Below are 15,491 nucleotides of genomic sequence, written 5' to 3'. Positions count from 1 at the left end.
TTTGTCTAATGTAAATTTCTAGATCAGACACCCATGATATAGGGGGAAAAAGCATATTCAAGACCCAAATATTTGTATCCACCATGTTAGGTTACTTGTGCCTATTATATTCCCTGCCATGCACTCCTTATACCAAAGTATTATGAAAGGTTTTAATGAAGTGGTTTACAATTTCAATACTAAAGACACAGACGTAGAGAATGGACTTGAGGACATGGGGAGGGGGAAGGGTAAGCTGGGACAAAGTGAGAGAGTGGCATGGACATATATACACTACCAAATGTAAAACAGATAGCTAGTGGGAAGCAGCTGCATAGCACAGGGAAATCAGCTCGGTACTTTGTGACCACCTAGAGGCGTGGGATAGGGAGGGTGGGAGGGAGACGCAAGAGGTAGGAGATATGAGGATATATGTATATGTATAGCTGATTCACTTTGTTATACAGCAGAAACTAACACACCATTGTAAAGCAATTATACTCCAATAAAGATGTTAAAAAAAATAGTAACAGTTATTCGAATTCTTGATAAATGGTATGAGACTTCATATGCCATGCTTTGACTAAACTACCAGAACCCAAATCCTCAGAATTACCCCAGAACATCAGGCAGCTGCTGTGGGAACCACCTGAAAGGGAATGTTGAACCATACCACCATTGCAGCTCTGAGGGACACATGCAACCCATGACTCTACTCATCCGAACAGTTGACACCATGGTATTGTTCTCACTGCTCACAGAGGCTGAAGTCAGTTGGATGTTCTTATCTACAGTGGGAACTCTTCCACCAACAATTTCATCCGTGTTCCTCTTTGGCCTCAGCAAAATAATGAAGCACTTGGCAGCAAATATACAACCCAATAAACCACAGCTGGATGCCAAGATTGCAAATATTTCCATGGCCACTTTAAACTTGCCTTTGGTGCTCAAGTAAGCAGGGACAAAAGAGATGCAGACAATAAAAAAGACCAGCATCCCAAAGGTGATGCATTTTCCTTCATAGTAATTATCCAGCAACTGGCGAGCCGCAAGTGTTGTAAGAAAGCACAGCAAGGCCAAGAAGACATCCATCCCAAATATAGAGCACAAAAATTCTACAGAACCTTCATAACATTCCAGAATAATCTTTATATTTTGAGATTCCATGTTCTTGTACACCCTTGGGGGTTCTAATACTAAGTAGGTTGTACATATGCCAATTTCGACTAGAACAGAGATTAGCACAATGATTTTCCAATAAAGAGAGTGAATGGATATAAGTCTGGTTTTGGATTTGGAAATTCTGTAGGCTAAAAACAGTGAAATAGTCTTTCCAAGAATGCAAGACAGGCAAAGTAAAAGCCCAGTGCCAGAGTGACCTGACGGGCCATACAGGACCAGATGTATGGCTTGCCAATGAAGAACATGGAAGACAGCAACGTGATGACAAGAGAAACCTGAATGAGAAAGCTCGGCTCCCGGTCATTGGCAGTCACGAATGGAGTGTGTCTGTATATCACATACACAACTGTGACTGCCGAAACCACAAACACCCCAAAGATGGAGAGAATGACAAGAGTGAATCCCAGGACCTCATCATAAGCAAGGAATTCCACCTCTTTCAGCACACACTCACTCTTTTGTGCATTTGGACCAATAGTCTTCACCACGTTGTTCACACTCCCTTTGACCTAATGAACAAAGAACAGAGGACTGACTGCAAAGAAATCCACTTGTCCCCTTCAGCTGCGAAAAGCCCAGAGGAGCCAAAAGCCTAATGCAAGACTCACTGAAATTTTCTATAGAGAATATATAATATCTAAAAAAAAAAAAGCAGTGATAAAATGGTCTTTAGAGTGTGCAGCTAACATTACAGATTGAGAATTGATTTCAATTTTGGAAATTCAGTCTCCCGTCTTGGTTTCAGCTCTTCCTGCATGGGCCTTTTTCAGTAAGATGCCTGTTCTTTTTCTTCCAATTATCTACTTGAGAAGGGAGGTGTGTACCCTCATAAGCCCAAGAACAATCCACAAATATATGGGAACATTAAAGCTACTAAGGTGAGACAATTAAGAGTACTGTGACAGGGATACGGTTGATTAAAATACAAGGGTTTTCAATCTTTCATTCAGCTTCTCCTCCACCTACTGAAGAGAATTTTGTCTTTGCCCACTCAGCTTTCCTCTCCTCACCCTCCAGATGCAGATTTGAGAGAAGAGGTAAAGAAAGGTTGAGAATTAGAAGAAAGGAAACAAAAACAACAACCACATTGACTAAGGTTGAAAAAACTTTTGGGGCATTTAGCTGGGCAGAGGCTCCAAAGGAGAATATTGCAACGTAAGAAAAAATCTGAGATGAATTTGTGGTAGATTATGAAATGGATCTCTTCACTGTTCTATGAGAGATGCAGGTAAAGACTGGAATTCCCTTTCAATCACGTCCGACTGCTGGATCGGACTCCTCTTGTTGTTTCTGTGCAGAGACTGGGCCACATGGGGTCCAAAGAGTTGTTCAGATTACCTTGAGCTTGCTTTCCATTTGTGGAAAATTTTACATTTTTAAAATCCTCTTTTAACTAAATTGCTATAGAGGGCCTTTTGGCAAGAGACATACAATTTGTTATCTTGAACAGAAGGTAGAGACAAAAATAAACCTGCTGCAACATGCTCCATAGGGCTAAGCATACCAAGCCCAAGTAAAATTCTGGTCAAGAACAGCAATTCAACAGGTTGTAGTGAAAAATTCATAGAGCAGTAGATATAGAATTCACTTGTCCTACAGACTTTGAGTAACTATGGTCTTTGCCTTTAGGGATGTACTTCTAAATCTTATATTTCTAAATTAGAGATAATTCTGTAAAACATAGAACTGTAATTCACTTATTTACTACTCATTCACATTTTTCCATAACTAATATTTAATCTATTTCAGAAATTGAAATAATTCTAAACACTTTTTTTTTGCAAACCCATGTATTCATATTTCACATATCACTTAAAAAAATTTTTCCCCTCTTAAATTCATGGATGTTGGTCTTTTTCCCAAATGTAGCAGCTTTGGAACTAACACTGCCCTGGTCCAGGAAGATCCCACATGCCATGGAGCAACTAATCCTGTGCGCCACAACTACTGAGTCTGCGCTCTAGAGCCCGCGAGGCACAACTACTGAGCCCACATGCCACAAGTACTGAAGACCGTGCACCTAGAGCCCATACTCCACAACAAGAGAAGCCACCACAATGAGAAGCCTGCGCACCACAATGAAGAGTAGCCCTGCTTGCTGCAACTAGAAAAAGACCACGCATAGCAATGAAGACCCAAAAATAAATAAATAAATAAAAACAAATAAATTTATATTAAAAAAACGTAATGTTATAATTTTTTGCACTGCACAGAACATCCAATAGTTTGACGGATTATAATTTTTGTCATAAGTTGTTCACATCTATTTATAAAGAAGGCTCCCAAGGCCCTCTCTGCCCAAACATGTTTAATATCCTTCCATTTTAATACCAGTGAAAAAATGACCATCTCTACCTGGTTCCTGTGACGCATGCCCATCAACACACAGGATACAGTCAAAGCAACATATTGGTTCCCCATGACGAATTCCCTTCCGGGTCCCAGGCTGACACAGGTCAGTACACACTGAATGGGGAAGCTAGCAAAGATAAATACAATGCATGTAACAAAGCCCTTTGTCTCTACCTTGCCAGGCTAAGAAAGTTTCCACCTGGATTTCTGTGGAAGTTTTGCAATATCTTGGGAAACCCAGGATAGCTGGGCAAGAATAACAGACAAAGAGAATAATAACCTGGAAAGCCTAGAGGAATTTTGCTAAAAGTCCTATAGTTGATTCTAGAAATGGGATTCTAGAAAAGTCCTGTGGTTGATTCTAGAAATTATCAAAGCTAATCCCAAACCTAACTCTTTCTAACTTTGAAGACTCAGACCAGGCTCCATGTCCATGGGGCTCTGAGGAGAGGATAATTTGTCAAGTCTGTTTCTGCTTGAGGGGGGATCCCAAGAATCATCTTGAGTGCCTGAGAAAGACTTCTTCTCAGCAAAGTCATCCCAACACAGTCTGAAGATGTGTCGTACAGAATCAGTAGAAAACAACAATGAAAGGTCTATTCCATGTGGAAAATTGTATGGCAAAAAGGAAAAGTGGACAAGGCACAGCACTGGAATATTTTCTCACAAAAAGAGCTTAGAAAATCCAGTGGTAAACATAGGTCTCCCTTTACATTCTACATGGTTGTGCACATTGAAACCCACCATAAGTGCAATGTTTGTAAATCGGTTTATATCTAAATGTAAATGAGGAGCTTCCTATTTAAAAAGGAGAGAAGCTGTATTTCTCCATTAAGCAGAGATTCATTTTGGAAAGTGAAAAGATTCATTTTGGAAATCAGAATTTTCCTATGTTGAGTTTCCAAAGATAAAACTGAATTAGATAACAATGGAAAATATCAGAAATCTATGAGCTCAGTTATGGTATGTAAGATTACTTAAGTATGTATTGCTAAACACAATAGACAGGCTTCTTAAAAGGGTTGTGTGCGCGCGCATGCGTGCGTGCGTGCGTGCATGTGTGTGTGTATCACCACAGAATGACTATATTTCCTCTCTCCTGACCCAGTGTTCTGAAAAGGGCTCTCCATATACCTTTCTTTGAAAATCATCACAGTAAGCTGATGTCTTTTTGTTCTATTTCTCAGTATCCCTTCCCTTCTCAACCCTCATGATCTAGCTTCCAGCCCACTCACCTCACTAAAATGTTTCTTGCCAAGTCTGACAGCTCTTCCTCTAGTACCGTTCTCCTTTCTCTCTCTTGGACATCTGGCACTCTTGATCAACTCCTCCTTGAGATGCAGGCTCCCTTGGCTTCCACTGGGTCCTTTTATTTCTTCTGTTGGTTCTACTTCCTCTACCTACCTCATCACTGTGGGTGTTGTTTGTTTGTTTGTTGTTTTTTTGGCTCTAGTCCTTGATCCTCTGTTTTTAACTCTCAATATAAAGCAGCTCATTCATTCTCTTGTCTTCAACCAGCACCTCTACCTAAGAACATCCAAAACTTGACTGTAGCACCAACTTTTCCCACCTGACCTCTAATTCCATATCCTAAACTCCCAACATGTCCCTACTCTGAGATTCCACCATCACCTCAAATTCAACATGTCCAAAACTACCCCCATTTACCCTATTCCCCCTCCCGAATTCCCTATTTCTGTCACTGACACCACCAGTCTCACCCATCATCTCCAACCATATCTTCTATTACTTGCCTACACATACCTTCACTCAGGCCCATCTGCTTACCAACCTCCGGATTCAGTTTATTATCATGAGTTAAATCATGCCTTATACCATCTACTAATTGTTGGTGCAGGACACTTCCAAGGCCAGTCCATCAGCAAATCCAGTGGATTTTACTCTTGTCCCCTTCAGTCTATTTGCAACATGGCAGATAGAATAATTCTGTAAACTCTAAGTTGGATCATGACTCTCCTCTGTCAAAACTCTTCCGTGGCTCCCCATTTCACTCAGAGTAAAAGCCAAAGTCCTTCAACAGCCCACAAGGCTCTATGTGATCTGACCCTCTCTCACCCCTCTTACCTCCTCTCCCACTACCCTCTCTCTCTCACTCTTTCCAGCCACACTGAACTCTTTCCTGTTCTTCTAAAATGCCAAAAGTACCCCTACCTCAGGGTTTAAAAGTTGCTGTTTCCTCTGCTTGGAATGCTCTCCCCCTAGATAATGCATGGATTCACTGTCTTTTCAGTTTTCGTTCAAACGTCACCCCAGTGAGACCTTCCCTGACCACACTATGTGAGATTACAACACTCCCGCCAGCACCCTCTATCTCAATCCCTGCTATTTTTCTCTCCCTAACATTATCATCCATTAAAATACTATATAACTTATTTATTTATCTTGTATATTGCCTGTCTCTTCCCACTGAAATGTTAGTCCCATTAGGCAGGGATTTGTTCTCTTTTGTACATTAACACATCCCCAGTTCCTAGAAGAGTGTCTAGCACATATAATATTGTGTTCAATAAATATCTGTTCAATTAATTAATGATTAGATTTTAAGTGCTGCAAGGGCAGTGGTCTTTTTGCAGTGCTTAACACAGAGGTCGACTCATAGCACATGCTTAGTGAATTTGTACTGAATTACATTTGAACCAATTTCATTATACAAATATAACCTTGGGAACACCCTAGCGGTCCAGTGGTTAGGACTCCGAACGTTCACTGAGGATGGCACGGGTTCAATCCCTGGTCAGGGAAGTAAAATCCCACAAGCCACACAGCATGGCCAGGGGGGAAAAAATAAAATAAAATTTATTTAAAAAAACAAAAATAACCCTAATTTTAATAAAGATGAGAAAAATAAAATTACTATGCTCTAATGAAACATTATTAAAATAGAAATCTACTAGTACATTTTACTATTTTTCTATCAATTTTTAGTAGAATGAGCATTCTATGAACTTTGCTTATACAAGCAATAGCATCTTCTCTTGTTTCATGCAAAACATTATACTGAGCACCTGCTCTATGGCTAGCACCAGGAATACAAAAGGGAAGAGTCTCAGGCCCCATTCAGGGAGAGGGCTCTGGGCCACAGAAGGTGGTTTATATGCTAGGCCTAGGGCAGCTCTGTCTTTCTGCAATGATGGAAGTGTTATATATCTGTATTGTCCAGTATGGTAGCCCCTAGCCACACGTGGCGGTTGAGTACTTGGAATGTAGCTAATGTGACTAAGGAAGCAAATTTTTAATTTTAGTTAATTTTAATTTTAAAAGCTACATGTGGCTAGGGACAACTGTATTGGAAAGAGCAGCTCTAAGCCAAAGAAATAAAATGCAGAAGAACTATGGCCCCTACAGTGGCAAACACTAAGTTTTGATTTTTATCCTGCCAAAATGTATTCAAGAGCTGCTTAAGGTCGGGTTAAGAAAGGGAGGAACTAGCGTGTATGCATGTATGTATGTGTGTATGTATCTATGAGTATACATGAGTCTGTATAAGTTTATTGATACCCATGGAAAACCAAGGACTAAAAAAAGAGATAAAAAGATCCCCTTGCTATCTGGCACAGCATAGGAGCTTGGAAATCTTAATTTTCTTGTATTCTTATGTCTTTTCCCAGTATGATTCAGAAGACTATTTGGGGATCTCAGATCCCAGGTCAAAAGGGCCACACAAGAAGAGGGAAGATACATGAATAAGAAACAAGATGAAGAAAGACATCCTCCCCCAAAAAATGTCTTGAAGAAGCAAAGAAAAACTGCTGGCTGTCCTGACACCCACTTATAGCTCTCTCTCACTCCTGCTGCTTCCTCCAGAAGATTCACATGGAAGATTAAATTGCCAATGTTTTTCCACCACCCTATCGGTTTACTGTAACACTACAGATAAACACTAAACTGGAATATAAAAAGCCCTACAGTTCTTCTCTCCTAGAACTAATATTTCATTAAGGGTAAAAAGTTCAGCAGTCTGGTAAGTGATGAGGTTTCCCCAGTGCTTCTCTAGGTGTTATCTTTACATTGTGTAACCAGGGCACCCTGTCTCTAGCTTCTCTTCTAAAATGTTCAGACCTACAGTTCTGCAGAGCAAAGCCCACCTGTTGCTATAGGAAGTGGAGGAATTAAAATTGTAATAATAATGAATAACGAATAATAATTCAGTATTTATAACAGTAATAACGAAAATAACAGCTTTTTATCTGGAGTAAGTACTTTACAACCAAATCTTCAAACCTCATATCCACAGCTTTCCAGAACGACTTTGAAAACAATTTTTTTAAAGAATTTTGAAAGTTATGAAACTCACCTTTTTCTCCTATAATTTCTCAATAAAGGATTTTTTGAATGATATATTAAAACTTATTGACATGTCTATGCACCCGTGTGTGTGTGTATGTATATATATATATATACTGGAAGCTAATGTTCCTTACATCAAATTATATTATGAATTTGTAAATCCTACTTCACATTCTTTGACCCTGGGAATAAATAAGAAAAAAATAAGGAGGAAGAAATAAAGTTCCTCCAGAACTATGGTCAGAGAGGGAAGGGAAGGACTTCTGGGTTGTCCCAGGGTAATGGTAACTACTAAACTGTGAATCTTTCCACACAGTCTCTGAAAAACACCATACAGATTTAAAAGAAAAAAAGAGTAAATAAAACCACACATGACCACAACTTCAGCATCATAAAGAGCCTGAAAATATTATAAATTTCAAAGTAATTATAACTAGAGAAATAGCCATTAAACTCCAGCAAGGCCACCTCTATAGCTCCCTCCTCATCCCTAGGTGTATGGGAAATGATGGAACTCTGGGGAAACTGTGCAGAAAAGAGTAAGGGGGAGCAGACAAGCTAAGGTTATTGGAGAGTAGACAAAACATTCTTAGAAAGAAAATGTCAGGCTATAGGGCAAGGTCTTGAAGGTGGGACTCAAAGCGATGGTTTCACCCCTGCAGTGAGACCAGAAAGTATACAGAGGGAGAAGTGATAGAAAGGGTAAAAAGTAAGAAAGGAAAATTAAGAACTCCATAGAAACAAGAGTGAACCATAAAATCAAAAGACAAGTTAAGCTTTCCCTTTCCACACAAAAGTCATCTCTTAAATAAATTGCTCTGCACTCTACTAACAGAAGGCAGCAGTCTTGAAATAGAGACTTGTGATCCACCTAAAACCCACATCCTTGTCCATAGAAACAACTAAAGATAGAATTGTGCCTCCATATAAGATTACTATAGGAAGAAAACAAAAAATGAAAATCGAAACATTCCAGCAGAAGAGGATGTGGAGAAAAGGGAACCCTCCTACACTGTTGGTGGGAATGTAAATTGATACAGCCACTGTGGAGAACAGTATGGAGGTTCCTTAAAAAACTAAAAATAGAACTACCATATGACCCAGCAATCCCAATCCTGGGCATATTCCCAGAGAAAACCATAATTCAAAAAGACACATGCACCCCAATGTTCATTGCAGCTCTATTTGCAATAGCCAGCAAATGGAAGCAACCTAAAAGTCCATTGACAGATGAATAGATAAAGAAGATGTGGGGAAGATGGCGGAAGAGTAAGACGCGGATATCACCTTCCTCCCCACAGATACATCAGAAATACATCTACACGTGGAACAACTCCTACAGAACACCTACTGAATGCTGGCAGAAGACCTCAGACCTCCCAAAAGGCAAGAAACTCCCCACGTATCTGGGTAGGGCAAAAGAAAAAAGAATAAACAGAGACAAAAGGATAGGGACGGTACCTGCACCAGCAGGAGGGAGCTGTGAAGGAGGAGAGGTTTCCACACACTAGGAAGCCCCTTCGCGGGCGGAGACTCTGGGTGGCGGAGGGGGAAGCTTCGGAGCCGCGGGCGAGAGCACAGCAACAGGGGTGCGGAGGGCAAAGCGGAGAGATTCCCACACAGAGGATCGGTGGTGACCAGCACTCACCAGCCCGAGAGGCTTGTCTGCTCACCCGCCGGGGCGGGCGGGGCTGGGAGCTGAGGCTCGGGCTTCGGTTGGAGCGCAGGGAGAGGACGGGTGGCGTGAACACAGCCTGCAGGGGGTTAGTGCGCCACGGCTAGCCGGGAGGGAGTCCGGGGAAAAGTCTGGACCTGCCGAAGAGGCAAAAGACTTTTTCTTCCCTCTTTGTTTCCTGGTGCGAGAGGAGAGGGGATTAAGAACGCTGCTTTAAGGAGCTCCAGAGACGGGCGCGAGCTGCGGCTAAAAGCGCGGACCCCAGAGACGGGCATGAGACGCTAAGACTGCTGCTGCCGCCACCAAGAAGCCTGTGTGCGAGCACAGGTCACTGTCCACACCCCCCTTCCGGGGAGCCTGTGCAGCCCGCCACTGCCAGGGTCCCGGGATCCAGGGACAACTCCCCCGGGAGAACACAGTGCGCCTCAGGCTGGTGCAATGTCACGCCGGCCTCTGCCGCCGCAGGCTCGCCCCGCACTCGGTGCCCCTCCCTCCCCCCGGCCTGAGTGAGCCAGAGGCCCCGAATCACCTGCTCCTTTAACCCCATCCTGTCTGAGCGAAGAACAGACGCCCTCCGGCCACCTATACGCAGAGGAGGGGCCAAATCCAAAGCTGAGCCCCTGGGAGCTGTGAGAACAAAGAAGAGAAAGGGAAATCTCTCCCAGCAGCCTCAGAAGCAGCAGATAAAAGCTCCACAATCAACTTGATGTACCCTGCATCTGTGGAATACCTGAATAGACAACGAATCATCCCAAATTGAGGAGGTGGACTTTGAGAGCAAGATTTATGATTTCTTCCCCTTTTCCTCTTTTTGTGAGTGTGTATGTGTATGCTTCTGTGTGAGATTTTGTCGGTATAGCTTTGCTTCCACCATTTGTCCTAGGGTTCTATCCGTCCGTTTTTTCTCTTAATAATTATCTTTTTATTTTAATAACTATTATATTTTATCTTACTTTATTTTATTTTACTTTATCTTCTTTCTTTCTTTTTTTCCTTCCTTCCCTCCTTTCTTCCTCCCTCCCACCTTTCTTTCTTTCTACTTCTACTAATTCTTTCTTTCTACTTTTTCTCCCTTTTATTCTGAGCCGTGTGGATGAAAGGCTCTTGGTGCTGCAGCCAGGAGTCAGTGCTGTGCCTGTGAGGTGGGAGAGTCAACTTCAGAACACTGGTCCACAAGACACCTCCCAGCTCCACATAATATCAAATGGCGAAAATCTCCCAGAGATCTCCATCTCGACACCAGCACCCAGCTTCACTCAACGACCAGCAAGCTACAGTGCTGGACATCCTATGCCAAGCAACTGGCAAGACAGGAATACAACCCCATCCATTAGTAGAGAGGCTGCCTAAAATCATAATAAGGCCACAGACACCCCAAAACACACCACCAGACGTGGACCTGCCCACCAGAAAGGCAAGATCCAGCCTCATCCACCAGAACACAGGCACGAGTCCCCTCCACCAGGAAGCCTACACAACCCACTGAACCAACCTTAGCCACTGGGGACAGACACCAAAAACAACAGGAACTACAAACCCGCAGGCTGCAAAAAGGAGACCCCAAACATAGTAAGATAAGCAAAATGAGAAGACAGAAAAACACACAGCAGATGAAGGAGCAAGATAAAAACCCACCAGACCTAACAAATGAAGAGGAAATAGGCAGTCTACCTGAAAAAGAATTCAGAATAATGATAGTAAACATGATCCAAAATCTTGGAAATAGAATAGACAAAATGCAAGAAACATTTAACAAGGATCTAGAAGAACTAAAGATGAAACAAACAATGAAAAACAACACAATAAATGTAATGAAAAATACTCTAGATGGGATCAATAGCAGAATAACTGAGGCAGAAGAACGGATAAGTGACCTGGAAGATAAAATAGTGGAAATAACTACTGCAGAGCAGAATAAAGAAAAAAGAATGAAAAGAACTGAGGACAGTCTCAGAGACCTCTGGGACAACATTAAACGCACCAACATTCGAATTATAGGGGTTCCAGAAGAAGAAGAGAAAAAGAAAGGGACTGAGAAAATATTTCAAGAGATTATAGTTGAAAACTTCCCTAATATGGGAAAGGAAATAGTTAATAAAGTCCAGGAAGCACAGAGAGTCCCATACAGGATAAATCCAAGGAGAAACACACCAAGACATATATTAATCAAACTGTCAAAGGTTAAATACAAAGAAAACATATTAAAAGCAGCAAGGGAAAAACAACAAGTAACATACAAGGGAATCCCCTTAAGGTTAACAGCTGATCTTTCAGCAGAAACTCTGCAAGCCAGAAGGGAGTGTCAGGACATGTTTAAAGAGATGAAGGAGAAAAACCTGCAACCAAGATTACTCTACCCAGCAAGGATCTCATTCAGATTTGATGGAGAAATTAAAACCTTTACAGACAAGCAAAAGCTGAGAGAGTTGAGCACCACCAAACCAGCTCTACAACAACTGCTAAAGGAACTTCTCTAGGCAAGAAACACAAGAGAAGGAGAAGACCTACAATAACGAACCCAAAACAATTAAGAAAATGGGAATAGGAACATACATATTGATAATTATCTTAAATGTAAATGGACTAAATGCTCCCACCAAAACACACAGATTGGCTGAATGGATACAAAAACAAGACCCATATATTTGCTGTCTACATGAGACCCACTTCAGACCTAGAGACAAATACAGACTGAAAGTAAGGGGATAGAAAAAGATATTTCATGCAAATGGAAACCAAAAGAAAGCTGGAGTAGCAATTCTCATATCAGACAAAATAGACTTTAAAATAAAGACTATTAGAAGAGACAAAGAAGAACACTACATAATGATCAAGGGATCAATCCAAGAAGAAGATATAACAATTGTAAATGTTTACACACCCAACATAGGAGCACCTCAATACATAAGGCAAATACTAACAGCCATAAAAGGGGAAATCGACAGTAACACATTCATAACAGGGGACTTTAACACCCCACTTTCACCAATGGACACATCATCCAAAATGAAAATAAATAAGGAAACACAAGCTTTAAATGATACATTAAACAAGATGGACTTAATTCATATTTATAGGACATTCCATCCAAAAACAACAGAATACACATTTTTCTCAAGTGCTCATGGAACATTCTTCAGGATAGATCATATCTTGGGTCACAAATCAAGCCCTGGTAATTTTAAGAAAATTGAAACTGTATCAAGTATCTTGCCCAACCACAGCACTATGAGACTAGATATCAATTACAGGAAAAGATCTGTAAAAAATACAAACACGTGGAGGCTAAACAATACATTACTTAATAACGAAGTGATCACTGAAGAAATCAAAGAGGAAATCAAAAAATACCTAGAAACAAATGACAATGGAGACACGACGACCCAAAATCTATGGGATGCAGCAAAGCAGTTCTAAGAGGAAGTTTATAGCAATACATTCCTACCTTAAGAAACAGGAAACGTCTCGAATAAACAACCTAACCTCGCACCTAAATCAATTAGAGAAAGAAGAATAAAATAACCCCAAAGTTAGCAGAAGGAAAGAAATCATAAAAATCAGATCAGAAATAAATGAAAAAGAAATGAAGGAAACGATAGTAAAGATCAATAAAACTAAAAGGTGGTTATTTGAGAAGATAAACAAAATTGATAAACCATTAGCCAGACTCATCAAGAAAAAATGAGAGAAGACTCAAATCAATAGAATTAGAAATGAAAAAGGAGAGGTAACAACTGACACTGCAGAAATACAAAAGATCATGAGAGATTACTACAAGCAACTATATGCCAATAAAATGGACAACCTGGAAGAAATGGACAAATTCTTAGAAATGCACAACCTGCCAAGACTGAATCAGGAAGAAATAGAAAATATGAACAGACCAATCACAAGCACTGAAATTGAAACTGTGATTTAAAATCTTCCAACAAACAAAAGCTCAGGACCAGATGGCTTCACAGGCGAATTCTATCAAACATTTAGAGAAGAGCTAACACCTATCCTTCTCAAACTCTTCCAAAATATAGCAGAGGGAGGAACACTCCCAAACTCTTTCTATGAGGCCACCATCACCCTGATACCAAAACCAGACAAGGATGTCACAAAGAAAGAAAACTACAGGCCAATATCACTGATGAACATAGATGCAAAAATCCTCAACAAAATACTAGCAAACAGAATCCAACAGCACATTAAATGGATCATACACCATGATCAAGTGGGATTTATTCCAGGAATTCAAGGATTCTTCAATATATGCAAATCAATCAACGTGATACACCATATTAACAATGGAAGGAGAAAAACCATACGATCATCTCAACAGATGCAGAGAAAGCTTTCGACAAAATCAACACCCATTTATGATAAAAACCCTGCAGAAAGTAGGCATAGAGGGAACTTTCCTCAACATAATAAAGGCCATATATGACAAACCCACAGCCAACATTGTCCTCAATGGTGAAAAACTGAAACAATTTCCACTAAGATCAGGAACAAGACAAGGTTGCCCACTCTCACCACTCTTATTCAACGTAGGTTTGGAAGTGTTAGCCACAGCAACCAGAGAAGAAAAGGAAATAAAAGGAATCCAAATCAGAAAAGAAGAAGTAAAGCTGTCACTGTTTGCAGATGACATGATACTATAGAGAATCCTAAAGATGCTACCAGAAAACTACTAGGGCTAATCAGTGAATTTGATAAAGTAGCAGGATACAAAATTAATGCACAGAAATCTCTGGCATTCCTATACACTAATGATGAAAAATCTGAAAGTGAAATCAAGAAAACACTCCCATTTACCATTGCAACAAAAAGAATAAAATATCTAGGAATAAACGTACCTAAGGAGACAAAAGACCTGTATGCAGAAAATTATAAGACACTGATGAAAGAAATTAAAGATGATACAAATAGATGGAGAGATATACCATGTTCTTGGATTGGAAGAATCAACATTGTGAAAATGACTCTACTACCCAAAGCAATCTACAGATTCAATGCAATCCCTATCAAACTACCACTGGCATTTTTCACAGAACTAGAACAAAAAATTTCACAATTTGTATGGAAACACAAAAGACCCCGAATAGCCAAAGCAATCTTGAGAACGAAAAACAGAGCTGGAGGAATCAGGCTCCCTGACTTCAGACTATACTACAAAGCTACAGTAATCAATACAGTATGGTCCTGGCACAAAAACAGAAAGATAGATCAATGAAACAGGATAGAAAGCCCAGAGATAAACCCACGCACATATGGTCTCCTATTTTTGATAAAGGAGGCAGGAATATACAGTGGAGAAAGGACAGCCTCTTCAATGAGTGGTGCTGTGAAAACTGGACAGGTACATGTAAAAGTATGAGATTAGATCACTCCCTAACACCATATACAAAAATAAGCTCACAATGGATTAAAGACCTAAATGTAAGGCCAGAAACTGTCAAACTCTTAGAGGAAAATATAGGCAGGACACTCTGTGACATAAATCACAGTAAGGTCCTTTCTGACCCACCTCCTAGAGAAATGGAAATAAAAACAAAAATAAACAAATGGGACCTCATGAAACTTCAAAGCTTTTGCACAGCAAAGGAAACCATAAACAAGACCAAAAGACAACCTTCAGAATGGGAGAGAATATTTGCAAATGAAGCAATGGAGAAAGGATTAATCTCCAAAATATAGAAGCAGCTCATGCAGCTTAATAACAAAAAAACAAACAACCCAATCCAAAAATGGGCAGAAGACCTAAATAGACATTTCAGGAAAGAAGATATACAGATTGCCAACAAACACATGAAAGAATGCTCAACATCATTAATAATTAGAGAAATGCAAATCAAAACTACAATGAGATATCATCTCACACCAGTCAGAATGGCCAGCATCAAAAAACCTAGAAACAATAAATGCTGGAGAGGGTGTGGAGAAAAGGGAACCCTCTTGCACTGTTGGTGGGAATGTAAATTGATACAGCCACTGTAGAGAACAGTAT

The 15,491-nt window shown here is 40.4% G+C and overlaps 1 protein-coding gene across 1 annotated transcript in view; it reads right to left on the bottom strand.

Moving 5' to 3' along the window:
- Positions 1 to 591: 591 nt before the first annotated feature.
- Positions 592 to 15,491, bottom strand: part of LOC101279770 (vomeronasal type-2 receptor 1-like) — a 32,066-nt gene continuing 17,166 nt past the window's right edge. The window contains 4 exon segments of the mRNA XM_012538618.1: positions 592 to 1,337; positions 1,340 to 1,628; positions 1,630 to 1,670; positions 3,517 to 3,640. Coding sequence (XP_012394072.1) covers positions 592 to 1,337; positions 1,340 to 1,628; positions 1,630 to 1,670; positions 3,517 to 3,640 — 1,200 coding nt within the window.

The sequence above is a fragment of the Orcinus orca genome, chromosome 5 (genome assembly GCF_937001465.1).
Source record: "Orcinus orca chromosome 5, mOrcOrc1.1, whole genome shotgun sequence".
NCBI lineage: Eukaryota > Metazoa > Chordata > Mammalia > Artiodactyla > Delphinidae > Orcinus > Orcinus orca.
The sequence above is the reverse complement of the archived record's forward strand: the minus strand, read 5'-3'. Positions and strand labels throughout refer to the sequence as shown.